This window comes from Pyrgilauda ruficollis, unplaced genomic scaffold, assembly GCF_017590135.1.
Source record: "Pyrgilauda ruficollis isolate IOZ18807 unplaced genomic scaffold, ASM1759013v1 scaffold25, whole genome shotgun sequence".
Taxonomy (NCBI): domain Eukaryota; kingdom Metazoa; phylum Chordata; class Aves; order Passeriformes; family Passeridae; genus Pyrgilauda; species Pyrgilauda ruficollis.
The window spans coordinates 11,038,174-11,052,598 of NW_024523822.1; the positions used below are offsets into that span (position 1 = coordinate 11,038,174).

The following is a 14,425-nucleotide window of genomic DNA, read 5'->3' on the forward strand; positions in this document are numbered from 1 at the left end:
ATGAACCTCTAGATTTATACTGAACCATCTCTTAAACATTCTTTTCCTATATCTCTGGAAAAAAAAAATGGTTTTGTAGCTTGTTTGGGGGATTTTTTATGTTTCCTAACACTTGCTAAAAACAAACTTAGAATATAATCTTTGACTCCCTCAGCTTGAGGCTGAATGTTTCATTATATTAAAGTATCCATTGAAATAAATTCCAATATTTTGGTTTTAAGTAATTAAAACCTTAGCTTCAAGTAGCCTTTATCTGTTTTGCACCGCCTTAGAGTAGTAGTAGTTTCAGATTCCATCCCTATATATTGTTCTCCCTGAAAATCCATCCTCTCACCATGCAAAACTCCTCAAATGCATTTTCTATGCTTGGGATATAATGGGAGTCACATATTCACTGTGCATAACTGCACTACAGACTGTCCAGGCCATCTAACCCATAGGAAATAAAGATGGCTGGAAGTCAAATTCATTAAGATAATCATAAAGTTCAATTCTGTGATGGAATGCAGTCAAATGAACTCAAATAGGACAAGTTGCCCATATCAGAATTTCCTATTAGTACTTTTGGACTTTCTTTTCTGTGGAAACACCAACAGTTCAAATTTTTAAACCATTTGAGGGCAAAACCAAATGTTGAAATGTCACCTTTTAAAGCGAGCTGGACATTTCAAATGATGCAAGCTGTATCACTAATGTTTTAATAGTGGTGTATGTTGGAATACTAACTGCTCGATTAAGTGTTTCTGTCTGAAATCCGTGTGCAATTATTCAGTGGCAAAGGGAAAAATAGAAATTGGTAGTGGTATAAATATTTTTTGCAAATTCATGATCAGAAAAATAGACAAGCATTAGCATTGCAATCAGAGAAGCAAACTAAGCAATGTAAATTTTGGCTGCATTTGTAAATATTTAGCAAATAAAAGACTCATCCATGTCAATGGGTTGGAGTCTTCAACTTTGTTCACCCAAAGGAAGTGAAACAGAGCAGTTGTCCTATACACATCAATATTTGAAATTAAACATAAATTGTCATGGATGGTAATGAATTACATCATCAGCTACACATGCCATGTTTTCAGAGCAGCCAGCTATTCTTCAAAACTATGTTAATTACAGTCTCTAGCAGCTCTTTGCATTCTGAAGTCAGGGGGAGTTTTCATGTTGATCAAGATGTGTTTTGATATTGACTGCAATTGCCTGATCCTGAGGTCAGCTGCCACAGTCTGGAGTTACTCATAATTTTATCCTCTCTTAGTCTCAAAAGCAGTCAAGAGGTGTCCGCACCAAATGCAGAGAATGGTCCTATGCCTATGATAATTCCTGAAATCTATGAATGAGTGGGAAGAGTGTTCACTGACTTAAGCCAAAGGAATAGAAGGGACTGCTGTCATGACTTAGCAATATAGACAAGTTCCAGTGTTGAAGTATGGATCCCGTCACAGGTTAATTTACTAGTGTAGATGTGCCCCAAAAGAGCAGGGATTTCTTCTTGTTCTAACTGATAGGATGGAAGGTTCATCTTTCAGAAAGGTCAAATAGATCTTTTGTCTTTCTGAGATGGATACGCAACTGGTTCTGTGTCCTTTGACAGGGTATTAACACACAAATATCTGTGCACTTTGTGTAAAAATACCATATCCATTATTACTTTTCACATTAGTAGCCTCTTATGCATGATCAAAACTCAGCTTCTGCTGTTGAAAACAGTCTGTGCAACCTCTGCATGGTCTCTCCTCAGAGGACTGCTGACACTTTGGGATAGGAGATAATGAAAAATTGCCTTATTTTTAGTAAATAACCTCTATGCATAATGAAAAGTGGAAACACAACAATTTACTGAAAACAAGAGGACAAAAAATACATAGGAAATTTCAATTTCTATAATTAATAAGAATAGGAACCAAGGAAATAGACATGCTGCTTAGAATGTTATCACATTCAATATGACAGGATCTTAAGGAAAAGTAGTCTAGTCTTGCCTCCTGGATATCAGAACAAAAGGATTTTACAGTAATAAATGTATAAGCATACTGAAAATACACATTCTTCAGAATGATCTGTAGTTAGCACTTAAAAAGTCCAAGGCCCAGAGCTGGAAATCTTGTGCACACAGGAAAAAAAATTAAAAGATGTCACCTAATGAGTAGTGATGTATTGGAAATACCACATAGCTCCTTAATTAGTATTTCATGTTCCCAACAAACATTTAATTTCATTTAATTTTTAAAAGTAATTATATACCAAAAGCTTCTAGCAGTTTTCTTTATGCAGCTTTAAAAAAAAATATCCTTTGGAAAGAACCAACTGTCTCCCATGTTAGTTTCTCATCTGCAAGTGACATTTTAATAAACCCATTTCTCTGCTTTCTATTTTGTTAAATAAGTATTTTTTAATGGGGAAGGGAGGGGAATTAATCTAGCTGTGTTAATAGGTTGGGACCAAGTGAACTGTGTCTAACCTGCACCTGCTTATACTTGCTTGTAGAGGACATATTCCCTTGCAAATCCTGTGGCATTTGGTACCGAAGTGAGCGGAACCTGCAGGCCCATCTCATGTATTACTGCAGTGGGAGGCAAAGAGAGGGGCCACAGCTGTCAGAGGAGAGCGAGGACAGTGCTCAGCAGATATCCAGTGTCTGCCCCTTTCCACAGTGCACCAAAAGCTTTTCAAACGCAAGAGCTCTGGAAATGCACCTAAATTCTCACAGTGGTAAGTATCATGTATTTTCGTGTATCATCTTCTAGATTTAGCTTTTTGAAGAATTATTCACTGTAGATATTCAGTAGATCAATGTCTCTCCAAATATATGCAAACATTGCATGTAGATAATACCAAAATGCCAACACTTTTTGACCTGTTCTACACCAAGTACCTCTCCCAAGTAACCAGTGTCATTTATCTCATCTACTAATCCTCATTTATCGTTGTCTCTCTCTTAATGTGTGTACACACATACACAGGCAGCATTTCTTTACTAGTGAAGGTATGATCAGGAGTCCAGACACAATAAATTACTGCAGGATTCCAGCTACCAAATATTAAGTTTGTTTTTCTCAGGCCAGTTCTTATAAGCCCTCAAAAGAAACTTAATACACCCAAGGATAGCTCAGCTATTGCTTTGGGGGCATAAAATAAGCAGGATGGCTTCTGCTGCGGTGTTAGAAACAAAAAAGGTTTAATAAAAGGCAAAATAACAAACAGAAAAACTCGAGCCTGGTGCAGAGATCTGCTCCTGGTAAAAACACAAAAGCGCTTTAGCTCTTTTGTTGTCTTCTTTTCTACCTGATTGATCAGGTGGGACTTTTTGGCTTCTATCCAATTAGATGTTCTCTAGTGTTTGGTGAAGTCCCTGAGGTCCTGTGAGGTGGCTTTTCACCCAATCGTTGGGAGAAACTTCTGGGCTTCTTTCCTTTTTTGGGAGACAAAGGTTAGTTTTGCCACTCTGTCATTAGGGGGCACATTCCTACAACCAAACATACACACAACCAGAGAACACGTCCTTCTTAAGTAAATATCTTCCTCCTTATCCCTAGAGGAGGCTTCTTAGGCAGGAAGCTCTAAGGATCATGGTCCACAACTCTGTGCTTTTACCAGGACATTTGTTTCATAAAAAAACTTATTGTTTGATAGAAATATTATTTTCCATTCTTATAAATACAGTGTTTTAGAATCACAAAAACAAAGAATCATAGGTTTGTATAGGTTGGAAAAGATCTTTGAGATCCTCAAATTCACCACTAAACCATGTCCCACATCACATGGTGTAGATGACCGATTTTGAATTGAATTAGGGCTGAAAACACCAGTTTAGAGTTTGCAGGACATTTTGCATTGGAGTTTTCAGTAGCAGAGAGCACCCACAAACAAGAAAGACTGCAGGGTCAGTGTGTCATGTGTTTGATGTCTGGTGTACAGAGCTGCTTTTGGAAAGAAGCAAGGGCACTACAGGTGTTCCTGATCCTCCTAAATGAATGGAGTCTAAAGGACATTAATGGGTGCTTTAATCACAGAAGAAAGCCTTATTTGGCTGCAGTGTAAAAACTCCTGGGGCATGCATAGTCTACTCTGTGCATTTGGTGAAGCAAAAAATGTTCCTCTGATACTTGGGTAGCAATTGCAATTCTAAAAGGCAACATACTGCCTTGGAGGAGTTTGGTACCTCCCAGAAAAGGACTAAAAGACTGCTGAGTGAAAACTTCTTTATGTAGACAACACAGAAAACCCTTAGTCATTCATCACAATGACCCCCTATTATCCAAGAGGAGGCAGTCAGAGAACTGCTGAGCTGCTTGGATGTTTATAAATCTATGGGCCCAGATGGGATCCATCCCAGGGTGATGAGGGAGCTGGCAGACGAGCTTGTGAAGCCACTCTCCATCATTTACCAGCAGTCCTGGCTCACTGGTGAGGTTCCAGAGGACTGGAAGCTGGCCAGTGTGACGCCCATTCACAAAAAGGGTGGGAAGGAGGATCCTGGTAATTATAGGCCAGTTAGCCTGACCTCAGTACCTGGTCAGGCAATGGAAAAGTTTATATTTTGTGTCATCATGCAGCACTTACAGGATGGCCAGGGTATCAGACCCAGCCAGCAGGGATTTAGAAAGTCATCTTTAAAAAGTCATGTTTGACTAACCTGGTCTCCTTTTATGACCAAGTGACCCTCCTGGTGGATGCAGGAAAGGCTGTGAGGGAGGTGGTGGAGTCACCATCCCTGGATGTGTTTAAAAAAGACTGGATGTGGCACTCAGTGCCATGGTTCAGTTGAGGTGTTAGGGCTGGGATGGACTCAACGATCTTGAAGGTCTCTTCCAGCCTAGTGATTCTGTGTGGTTTAGAGGTCAGACCTTTCTGTGCTTCAGATACTGTCAGGCTATTGCAGTTTTCTGTTTGTTGCCTAGCAGATATTTCACTGTTCAGTAAACCAGCAGAACTAGGTTACAATAGCTTCAATAAGATCAGGTGCATGCAGACCCAGTGTGTCTTACAGCCTGGTAATTATAACCAGATACTCTGAGAGGATTACAGATGAATTTCTCCCCATGCAGAGGAAAACTGAAATATTAGCCATTGTGCAAAATATTTGCTTCAACTATTTGCATTTATTGACATACCACTGGCTTAGGCATTGAGGGTTTTGAGCCATGAGCTGTGAGTGACCATGTCTGCATGTAATCTAGAGATCTGTGTTCCTTGAGAGGCATAGATCTGAGATTGTGGTGAATTTCCAGTAAGAATCTTTAGTTATTTCCTAGAAGAGAGGCTAAACCTCAGGCCTTTCCCTTTCTTTTTAGTCACAAACCAGTCTATTCAATAATTTTTGCTCTCTTTACTATCCTGCCAGTCTTTCTTTTTCTATACAGATTATCACAAGTTATAACACCTTCTGCAGGAGGAATGAAACATTCATTTTCCAAATGTCTTGCAATCTTTGGAAGCCCTGTGTTTGCTTCAACTGCTATTACTGTTCTCACTGGAGGCTCTAGCAGACCTACACCACTGTAATGCAGAACTCTGACTGAAATGCAAAGTCCCATAGAGACTGCTGTCACTGTACCACACGATGGGGAAGCATGTGAAGCACCATCTCATGTCAGTGGAGGGGCTAAAGGCTAATGTGGCCTCCCGGGGAAAGAGTGCCTGATGGGAAACAGTGTGCTGAGTAAAGTGCTGTGTATCTCCTTGGTTCCCTTCTGGCCTCTGAGGCCAAGAGCAGGTCAAATTTCAGATGTCACTCCCAACTTGGGGGGTCACTGATGCTAGGGAAGAAGCGACGACCTCCAGGTACAGCAATGTGACTACCCACAGAGTGACATCCAACATCCTTACAGTTTTGTATTGTGCAACTCCTACACACCTGCTTTACCTGACTGAGGTGTGGTGTATGTGTAGATAAAAAAAGTATTCATTTTGAATTCTGAATATGATTCCTATCAATATTTTTTCAGTTTCTATTTATAAAATGTAACTAGAATCTGTGTTGTTGCAGTAGAGAAATCTGGTCTTATCTTTTTTTAAAGCATTTGCAGTTTCATAATGCCACGAAACATGGAGTTTTTTTGTTTAATTGGTGATTGAAAGATGCCTTTGAATGTATTGTTCTTGATAAAGTGGTAGTGATTTCATGAGGAAAAGGTGTCATATTACAGCAGTAGTTGCCAATGGCCATTATATGTGAAAGATAAAATGGCAGTGAAGCCATGTCTTACTGCTCCTGCTCCCTTCACAAGGAGCACAGTTCTGATGAGGATAGAGCTGTAACCTCTTCCCACACTATAGACAACCCATGCAAGCAAAGAGCTGAGCATCAGTACCACTCAAAACACTACTTAGGCTTTGTCTGTGGCTTTCAGGCACACTGAGGGCTGTACCTCAAACTACATCATAACCTTGAACCTCTTGGCCTTGGTGTGCTTTCTGTGCATTCAAAATTTCCAGTGATTATGTACGGGGAACATAACGTGTCCCTTTAGTTGTAACTGTAATTTCTGAGACCCTTCACTTAGAATAAGTCCAGTCTATTTTTTCTCCCTTCCCTTGTTCTTTCTCTCCCTGCAGCTCTGATGAATGCATGCAAATACTAGGGCTCTCCAAAGCAGAGCAAAAGTCTGGGAATAACCTAGCAGTTCAAGGAAAAACCAATTCAAGTATTTTTAGGGTGACTAATACCATCTCATTAGATGAAAATTAGTCATTCTCACTGCATTTGTACCTTCTGTGCAGCTGATTTCCCAGTATTCTTCATGAGGGGCAAAATGGTCACTTTGTTTTGTATTTTGCTTGTCTCTTCTGTAGGAGTGAAAATGGAAGAATTTCTCCCACCCGGTGCTAGTCTGAAATGCACAGTTTGTACTTACACTGCAGATTCAGTGATTAACTTTCATCAGCACCTGTTCTCGCATCTTACTCAAGCTGCCTTTAGATGCAATCACTGCCATTTTGGCTTCCAAACTCAGAGAGAGCTACTGCAGCACCAAGAGTTACATGTCTCTGGCAACAAAATTCAGAGAGAAAGTGACATTGAACATTCTCCAAGTGGAAATGAAGAAGGTTTACAGCCAGCAACAGACCTGTTGAGCAGAAATGATGTTCCCCAGAGCCAAAAGACCATGCAGACTAAAGATGCAAGTTCTGATACAGAGCTTGATAAATGTGAAAAAAAGGCTCCACTTTTCCTTCCAAACCAGAGACCAGAAACCCAGCCTGCCGCAAATAAGCAGAGTTTTTCATATACCAAAATAAAATCTGAACCATCCAGTCCAAGACTTGCTTCATCGCCAGTTCAGCCTAATATTGGTCCTTCTTTCCCAATGGGACCTTTTCTTTCTCAGTTTGCTTTTCCCCAAGACATCACTGTGGTTCCTCAGGCTTCAGAGATATTAGCCAAAATGTCAGAGCTGGTCCATCGGAGGCTGAGGCATGGAAGTAGCAATTACCCACCTGTAATTTACAGTCCTTTGATGCCTAAAGGGGCAACATGTTTTGAATGCAACATAACATTCAATAATTTGGACAACTATTTGGTACACAAAAAGCATTACTGCAGCAGCCGATGGCAGCAGATGGCAAAGTCACCAGATTTTTCCAGTGTTCCAGAAAAAATGCCTGAAGCTGTAAGTCCTAGTAATGGTCAAAGCTCTATAAACATCCTGAATCCAGCTCCTCACACATCAGATCCAGAAAATCAACTTCTGCAGACATCTTGCTTAAACTCTTCCAATGTTTTAGATTTGATTGGGCCAAACAATAAAAGTCATGAAAAAGACTTTACTGCACAGCCTAAGAAGGTGTCAACTGCAAGCAACAATGATGAGAAGATCAATGGAAAACCTCCTGATGTGAAGAATCCCAATGCTCCCTTAGTAGAGGGGGAGAGTGACCCTAACAAGACCACGTGTGAAGCTTGCAATATTACTTTCAGCAGACACGAGACCTACATGGTCCACAAGCAGTATTACTGTGCCACTCGCCACGATCCCCCGCTGAAGAGGTCCGCTTCCAACAAAGTGCCTGCCATGCAGAGAACAATGCGTACTCGGAAGAGAAGGAAGATGTATGAGATGTGCTTACCAGAGCAAGAGCAGAGGCCACCACTAGTTCAACAGCGATTTCTAGAAGTTGCTAATCTTGGCAATCCTTGTACATCTACTCAAGAGTCAACAGAAGGTCTTGGGGAATGTTACCACCCACGATGTGATATCTTTCCAGGAATAGTCTCGAAGCATCTGGAAACATCACTGTCTATTAACAAGTGTGTTCCAGTTTCAAAGTGTGATACTGCCCACTCCACCGTGTCTTGCTTGGAGATGGATGTGCCAATTGATCTCAGTAAAAAATGCTTACCCCCGTCAGAGAGGACGTCCACTTCTCCCAAAAGGCTGCTGGACTACCATGAGTGCACCGTATGCAAGATCAGTTTTAACAAGGTAGAGAACTACCTGGCTCACAAGCAGAATTTTTGTCCTGTCACTGCTCATCAGCGTGGTGACCTGGGACAACTCGACAGTAAGGTGTTTCAAAACCCAGAAAGTGAAAGAAACAGCCCAGATGTCAGTTATGAGAGAAGCATAATCAAATGTGAAAAAAATGGAAATTCAAAACAGTCCTCTCCTAATGGAAACTTATTTTCCACACACTTAGCAACACTTCAAGGACTGAAAGTCTTTAGTGAAGCGGCCCAGCTTATTGCTACAAAAGAAGAAAACAAACATTTGTTTCTTCCACAATGCCTTTACCCTGGAGCAATAAAGAAAGCTAAAGGAGCAGATCAGCTTTCTCCATATTATGGAATAAAGCCAAGTGATTACATTTCCGGTTCTCTCGTCATTCATAACACTGATTTAGATCAAAGCACAAATACAGAAAGTGAATCTCCTAAAGGCCAGGCGCCTTCAAATGGATGTGCTGTGCAGAAGAAAGAATCTCTTCCACTACTGCCGAAAAACCGAGGCATGGTAATAGTTAATGGGGGACTCAAACAGGAGGAAAGACCTGCTGCTAACCCACAGCAAGAGAACATTTCCCAGAATCCTCCGCATGAAGATGGGCACAAGTCTCCTTCTTGGATCTCTGAGAATCCCTTAGCTACAAATGAAAACGTCTCTCCAGCAATTCCTACAGCAGAGGAACAGTTGTCTAGTATAGCTAAAGGTGTGAATGGCTCTAGCCAGGCTCCAACCAGTGGAAAGTATTGCCGACTGTGTGACATCCAGTTCAACAATCTCTCAAACTTTATAACTCACAAGAAGTTTTATTGCTCTTCACATGCAGCAGAACATGTCAAATGAAACAATTGGTCACCTTTGGTACATGTGTTTAGCATATTGTTCCATGCAGTTTAAAGAAAGCTGTTTGAATTACATCTGGACAATCAGGAGATTTCACTATTGCTGAGTTGAAGACTTAAAGGTGTAATTTCATTACAGTCCATTAGTAAAGTGTATTATTGGTGCCATTTTCAAAAATATTAATTTATTTTACCAGCAGTATTCATAGCTGTAGTTATGTTATTTTTTATTTAAAAACTTTATATTAAAGTCATTTGTAATGTTATTGTATAGTTATTGTGTAGCACATATGGTTTGCACTGTATAGTAGATTTTAAAGAAAATAGTCGCAAACAATACAGAAAAGCATTTTAGAAATAGCTTCAAAAGCACTTGTGTATCCTGATTTTTTTTCTTATATGCTGTTGCAGATATATGTATATGCTAAAATATAACTTGCAAAGAAGTTTCAACTATGCTGTAAAGTTCGCCTTAAAATTTCAATTTTTTTCAACAATTGGGCTCAGTTTGCACTTTATATTTTAGCACATACAGTACCTTAGTCATTAGGCTTTGCATTTGTATGTAGCAGTATGTTTCTGTCCACTTTCTTAATCTGAAACGTACGTTAAATGAAGATGGCATTTTCTTTCTTGTATAGTACTTGTATTTTCTTTCGCTGATGCATCTCTGTCTCAATTTTTAAACCTTTGCTGTTAAATGCAATACTTTATAAAGAATGAACAAAATTACTGGAAGCAGTATTGTAAGAAATGAGGTCATATCAATCAGTTTTATCTTTTGAAAGGCACAGTCTAAAACAAAACCCTAAACTCAATGCTGCAATTATGAATCTAATTCATATATAAGATATATTTAAATATAAGAGTAGCAATACTGCAACTGGTGATCACAAAGATAATGTTCTACTTCTGATAGAAATAATTTCTCAACAAATGTTGTTACTATGCATGTATATGGATGGAATAAAATTCCAGATAATTGGAGAAGTTTGGCTGTAATTTCTTTAATTTTTTTAAAATTTTGTTTTTCAGGGTTGATTTAGAGTTCACAAACTGTGAAAAAGTTCTTAGGAACAAGCTAACATTGCCTTCTCTTCAGTGGGAGCAAAGTATTCAAAGAGACAATGAGTACAAAGGATGCCTCCACTTCCAGAGAGTCCCTGCTGACAGGTCACTAGTGCAACTGCATCTAAGACTGCCTAGTGAACTAAAACTTAAATGTGAGGGTCTGAAACCAGGAAGGCTGTTCTCACTGCTGGTGCCAAGAAACACATACTTCCCTGACAGCATCTCCATATGTCAAATCCAGTGGAACAATCTCCTTCCTAATACCTCTGGTGCAATTCTTCATGAGTTCAGTGTTGTTACATGAAAAACATGATTCATTTAAGAGAACAGCAATTTGCTCCACTAATTCAGTATAGATATATTAGTAAATAATTTATGTTATATTAAAGTCTGAACTAATGCACAATTAGTAGCATTCACTTGCAATTATTTGGTCTCCTTTACACCGTTTTCATTTGAAAAAAATTAAGATTATAAAAATGACCTATTGATGCACTTTCATCTACAAATTTGAAAGCAAAACCATGTTCTGAATAGTTACATAAACTGCTGTATTTTAGTTCCTGTATCAGTCAAAGAACAACTCAGAACAAGCTACATAAAAGGATGGTATTTCGGCTGAGCAGTCATAGTCTAGCATAAGAGCATACAATGCCACTGGCTTTCAGCAACCCCATTTCTGTGTAGTTTTTAACTGAAACTCTCCTTTTTTATTATTTGTAAATGTAGCTACATGTAACATACATGTAACAAGTAGCAAAAATAATAAACACTTCAAAACCATAGTTAGCAATTCTGCTGGTTAGCCGGGCTTTAAATACAAGTCAAGGGTGCTTAAAATTGTACTAATTCTTACTTGCAACAAAGATAGCAGATGTATACATTCATTTCAGTAGAACCAAAGTTGGTCCTATAGCAAATACTTCAGATAATAACACTTGTGAAGGACAAAAAGCATTACAGTCACAGGGAGAATAAAATGAGCAAAATGATCATGATTATCAATTAAACGTTCATTAGAAAATAGACCAGGATATCTAAGACTTCACAATATTTGAAATAGAGTGTACATTTTAGCCTTTTTGGTGGCAAACCATTATTTTGAAGATTATCCATCATGCAATAATGGGTTAAAGAACTAGGTGACTACATCTGGATTGAAATAACCTAACTCTGAAAGATCCACATGCACAGATGAAAACTTTTTGGGTAAAGCTGATAAGAAGGCCATAGGTTGCGTAATTTACAATTGCAAAGCTCTAGGGGTGTGTTTAGACAGTGAGAAAGTAAAGGAAAATATCAGGGTTAAAGCAAATACCTTGTTGAGAAGTGATGCTGAAAGAGGAAAGCCTTATCACAAATGGTTTCTGATCCAGAAGTGCTGAGGGTTCCTGATATATTCCAAAGGTAAATTAAAGCCTGCCATGCTGCGTTATATTCTTCCCACTGGCTAGTCCAATTTCTTTCACACAACAGAATAATTCTGCTAGCGTTTTCTCTTTATAAATCACCTATTTGGTCGACTGCTTCCATTTTTACAAGTTCAAAATAAGCACAACCTGTTCATTTATGGGTGCAGAGTTACTCAATTGTAAACACATTTTATATATTTTAATCACTTCACGGGAACAACTGGCAACTCTGACATGTGCTAAGCCCCTAAGTTATACCATCACACTCTATGAAAGCAAAACTGTACACAAGCTAGGTGGGTAGCAGATACCCACCCAGATATTTTAATTTTTTTATACATTTTTTTTTTCAAAACAGAAAGCATTTTATAGAAAACTGCTCACACAACTGGGTTCAGGAACTGTGTTTTCCCATAACTTTATAGACTGTTTTCAATTGTTTCACTTTTTTTATTGCACTCATTTTTTAAATTTGCTCACTTGAAATAAGAATATAAACACTTTGGCCAGCCAGAAATCCCTTTCCTGTCTCTTAAACCAGTTTGCACAATACTGGCCTACTCCCAGCTTGAGGCTTAAAGCAGACCTACATTTAAGTCATAAGAATTGTTTACTGAAATAAACTACTTAAAACTGTTTTCTGACCAAAAGTTTATTTGTGTTCTCTTCAGATTATATCCACACGTTTTTCCAAGGTGATAAACTGCCTATTGCTAAAAGGTTCTCCTCCCAAGCTCTTCTTTTAGATTTTTGTAGGTTTATTAATTTTTTTATCAAATCACTTATGCAAAAGGACTCCATCCTTAGTCTTTGACACCTGGAATTCAGCAGGAAACAGAGCACCTCAGTTAAATGGTTTGGATCCCTTAATTCCTGTCAGCTGGTGTCAGTAAATAAATCTTTGGGGCTATGGGGTGAACAGCTCAGCAGAAGGCATTCAAATATTTCCTGGGTTTATGTTACAAAAAATAAAATTGCTCCACATGAAGACTTAATATCTAGAAGAGCTGGTTCCTGCCTAAATCCCTGTGTACTGTTTGCCTGGCAGGTTTTACATTCAACTTTTGGGTTTTTTAAGGAAGATTTTCTTATTCAAAAAACATCCCATTCATAGGCAGTGCTCAGAACTAATTTGGCCACATCCCTGTCTGCCTCATTTATTTGTTTTTATCCCAAAATTCGGACTCTGAAAGGCAGTTGTGGGTCCTCATTCATATCACATTCATACCATAATCTTCCCAGTTTTCACAGGACAATGGTGATTTTTTTCTTTGTAGAAGAAAAACAGTAAAGTGTATTGCTACAAGCTGATGTCTGCTTGTCTTGAAGTAATTGTAATAAAGTTGGGATTCTGGTGACATCTTCTCATTATTGCAAATAATCATGATACATCATAGATATTACTGTGGATCCACACTCCTAAATTTCTCAGTCTCTTATTTCCACTAGATAACTATTGACTATGTTTATTGTCTACCCTGTCTGTAGGCATGTAGAAGTCATATCCTAAACATAATAGAGAGTATGAATAAGGTGATTTCTCCCTTGTACAATAAACATTCCACCACTGGCAAATGGAGAAGGAAAAAAAAAACAAATAAAAACCCCGATGTAGAAATTAAAAAATGAAATAAATTCCAGCATCACTATCAAGATGACATGCAGATGGGCTAATTCACTTCACTGAATGTGCATACATAGGCTATGAACCAGAAGCCACTAAAACAGTGGAACTGAGATGGTGCTCTGAGCAGCCTGGAAAACCTGACATAAAGAAAATTCCATGGTGAGTATAATGGATAAAGGGTGGTGTGGGATGGACTTATCGAGGGGCAAAGAAGATAAGAAAAAAGGGAAGCAGCACTTTGTTAATCCCAAGAGTGTAGTATGGGTACACTGATGGCTGCAGAAGGCAGCGGTTACAAGGCATCAGTGCTATAAAAGTGCTACATGTCCTGGGAGGCCTATTGAGCGAGGCTAAAATACTGATGAGACAAAATCCTTGGAAGTTCACCCCCAAATTCTAAATATTGCCAATGCAAGGTTCTGGCTTCTTGTGGTCACCGTTTCCCCCAGACTGACAATGGGGAAGAGAACCACAAGTCACAAGTCTTTTGACCTTCCCGGTCACCTTCACAGCTGCTGTGTTGTGTTGCCATGAGCTGTGCAGGACAGACATCCACAGAGCAGATGTGTGTGACCCTATTGTAAATTAGAGTCAAGTTAAATACTCAGGCTTCAGATGTGTTAGCCTGGGAGCCTGCCTGGTCCCTCCACTGAGGCCTTCCACAGAGATCACTGACAGTGCTTCAAATCCAGACCACGTAGGGCCACAGCAAAACGAACTAAAGTAGTGGTGGCATTTATGTATGGAGTGAAACAGAGCATGGGGAAGGGAGGTGGGCAGGAAATCTGCAGTCACACAATTAAAGCTTCTGCATAATACAGCAGCATGAGATGAAAGAATTGTCACTGCAAGGGTGAGACAAGGCTTTTATGCTGTGGTGAATAGAAAATTATAATTCTGACAAGTTCACCTTTCAAATACATGGAGTTTTTTACTACAAACACACACACATGTATCAAACATGCACAGAGAGATGAGAATGTCCAAAGCAGGGAGACAACCTAAACTAGATTAAGAGATTAGATCAAGCAC

The 14,425-nt window shown here is 39.1% G+C and overlaps 1 protein-coding gene across 2 annotated transcripts in view; it reads left to right on the plus strand.

Moving 5' to 3' along the window:
- Positions 1 to 10,270, plus strand: part of ZFPM2 (zinc finger protein, FOG family member 2) — a 309,239-nt gene extending 298,969 nt beyond the window's left edge. For both annotated transcript variants that reach the window (XM_041470882.1, XM_041470883.1), the window contains 2 exons: positions 2,485 to 2,709; positions 6,793 to 10,270. In XM_041470882.1, the coding sequence (XP_041326816.1) occupies positions 2,485 to 2,709; positions 6,793 to 9,284 (2,717 nt within the window). In that variant the 3' untranslated portion in view covers positions 9,285 to 10,270. The remainder of the gene's footprint in view (positions 1 to 2,484; positions 2,710 to 6,792) is intronic.
- The last annotated feature ends 4,155 nt before the right edge of the window (positions 10,271 to 14,425 follow it).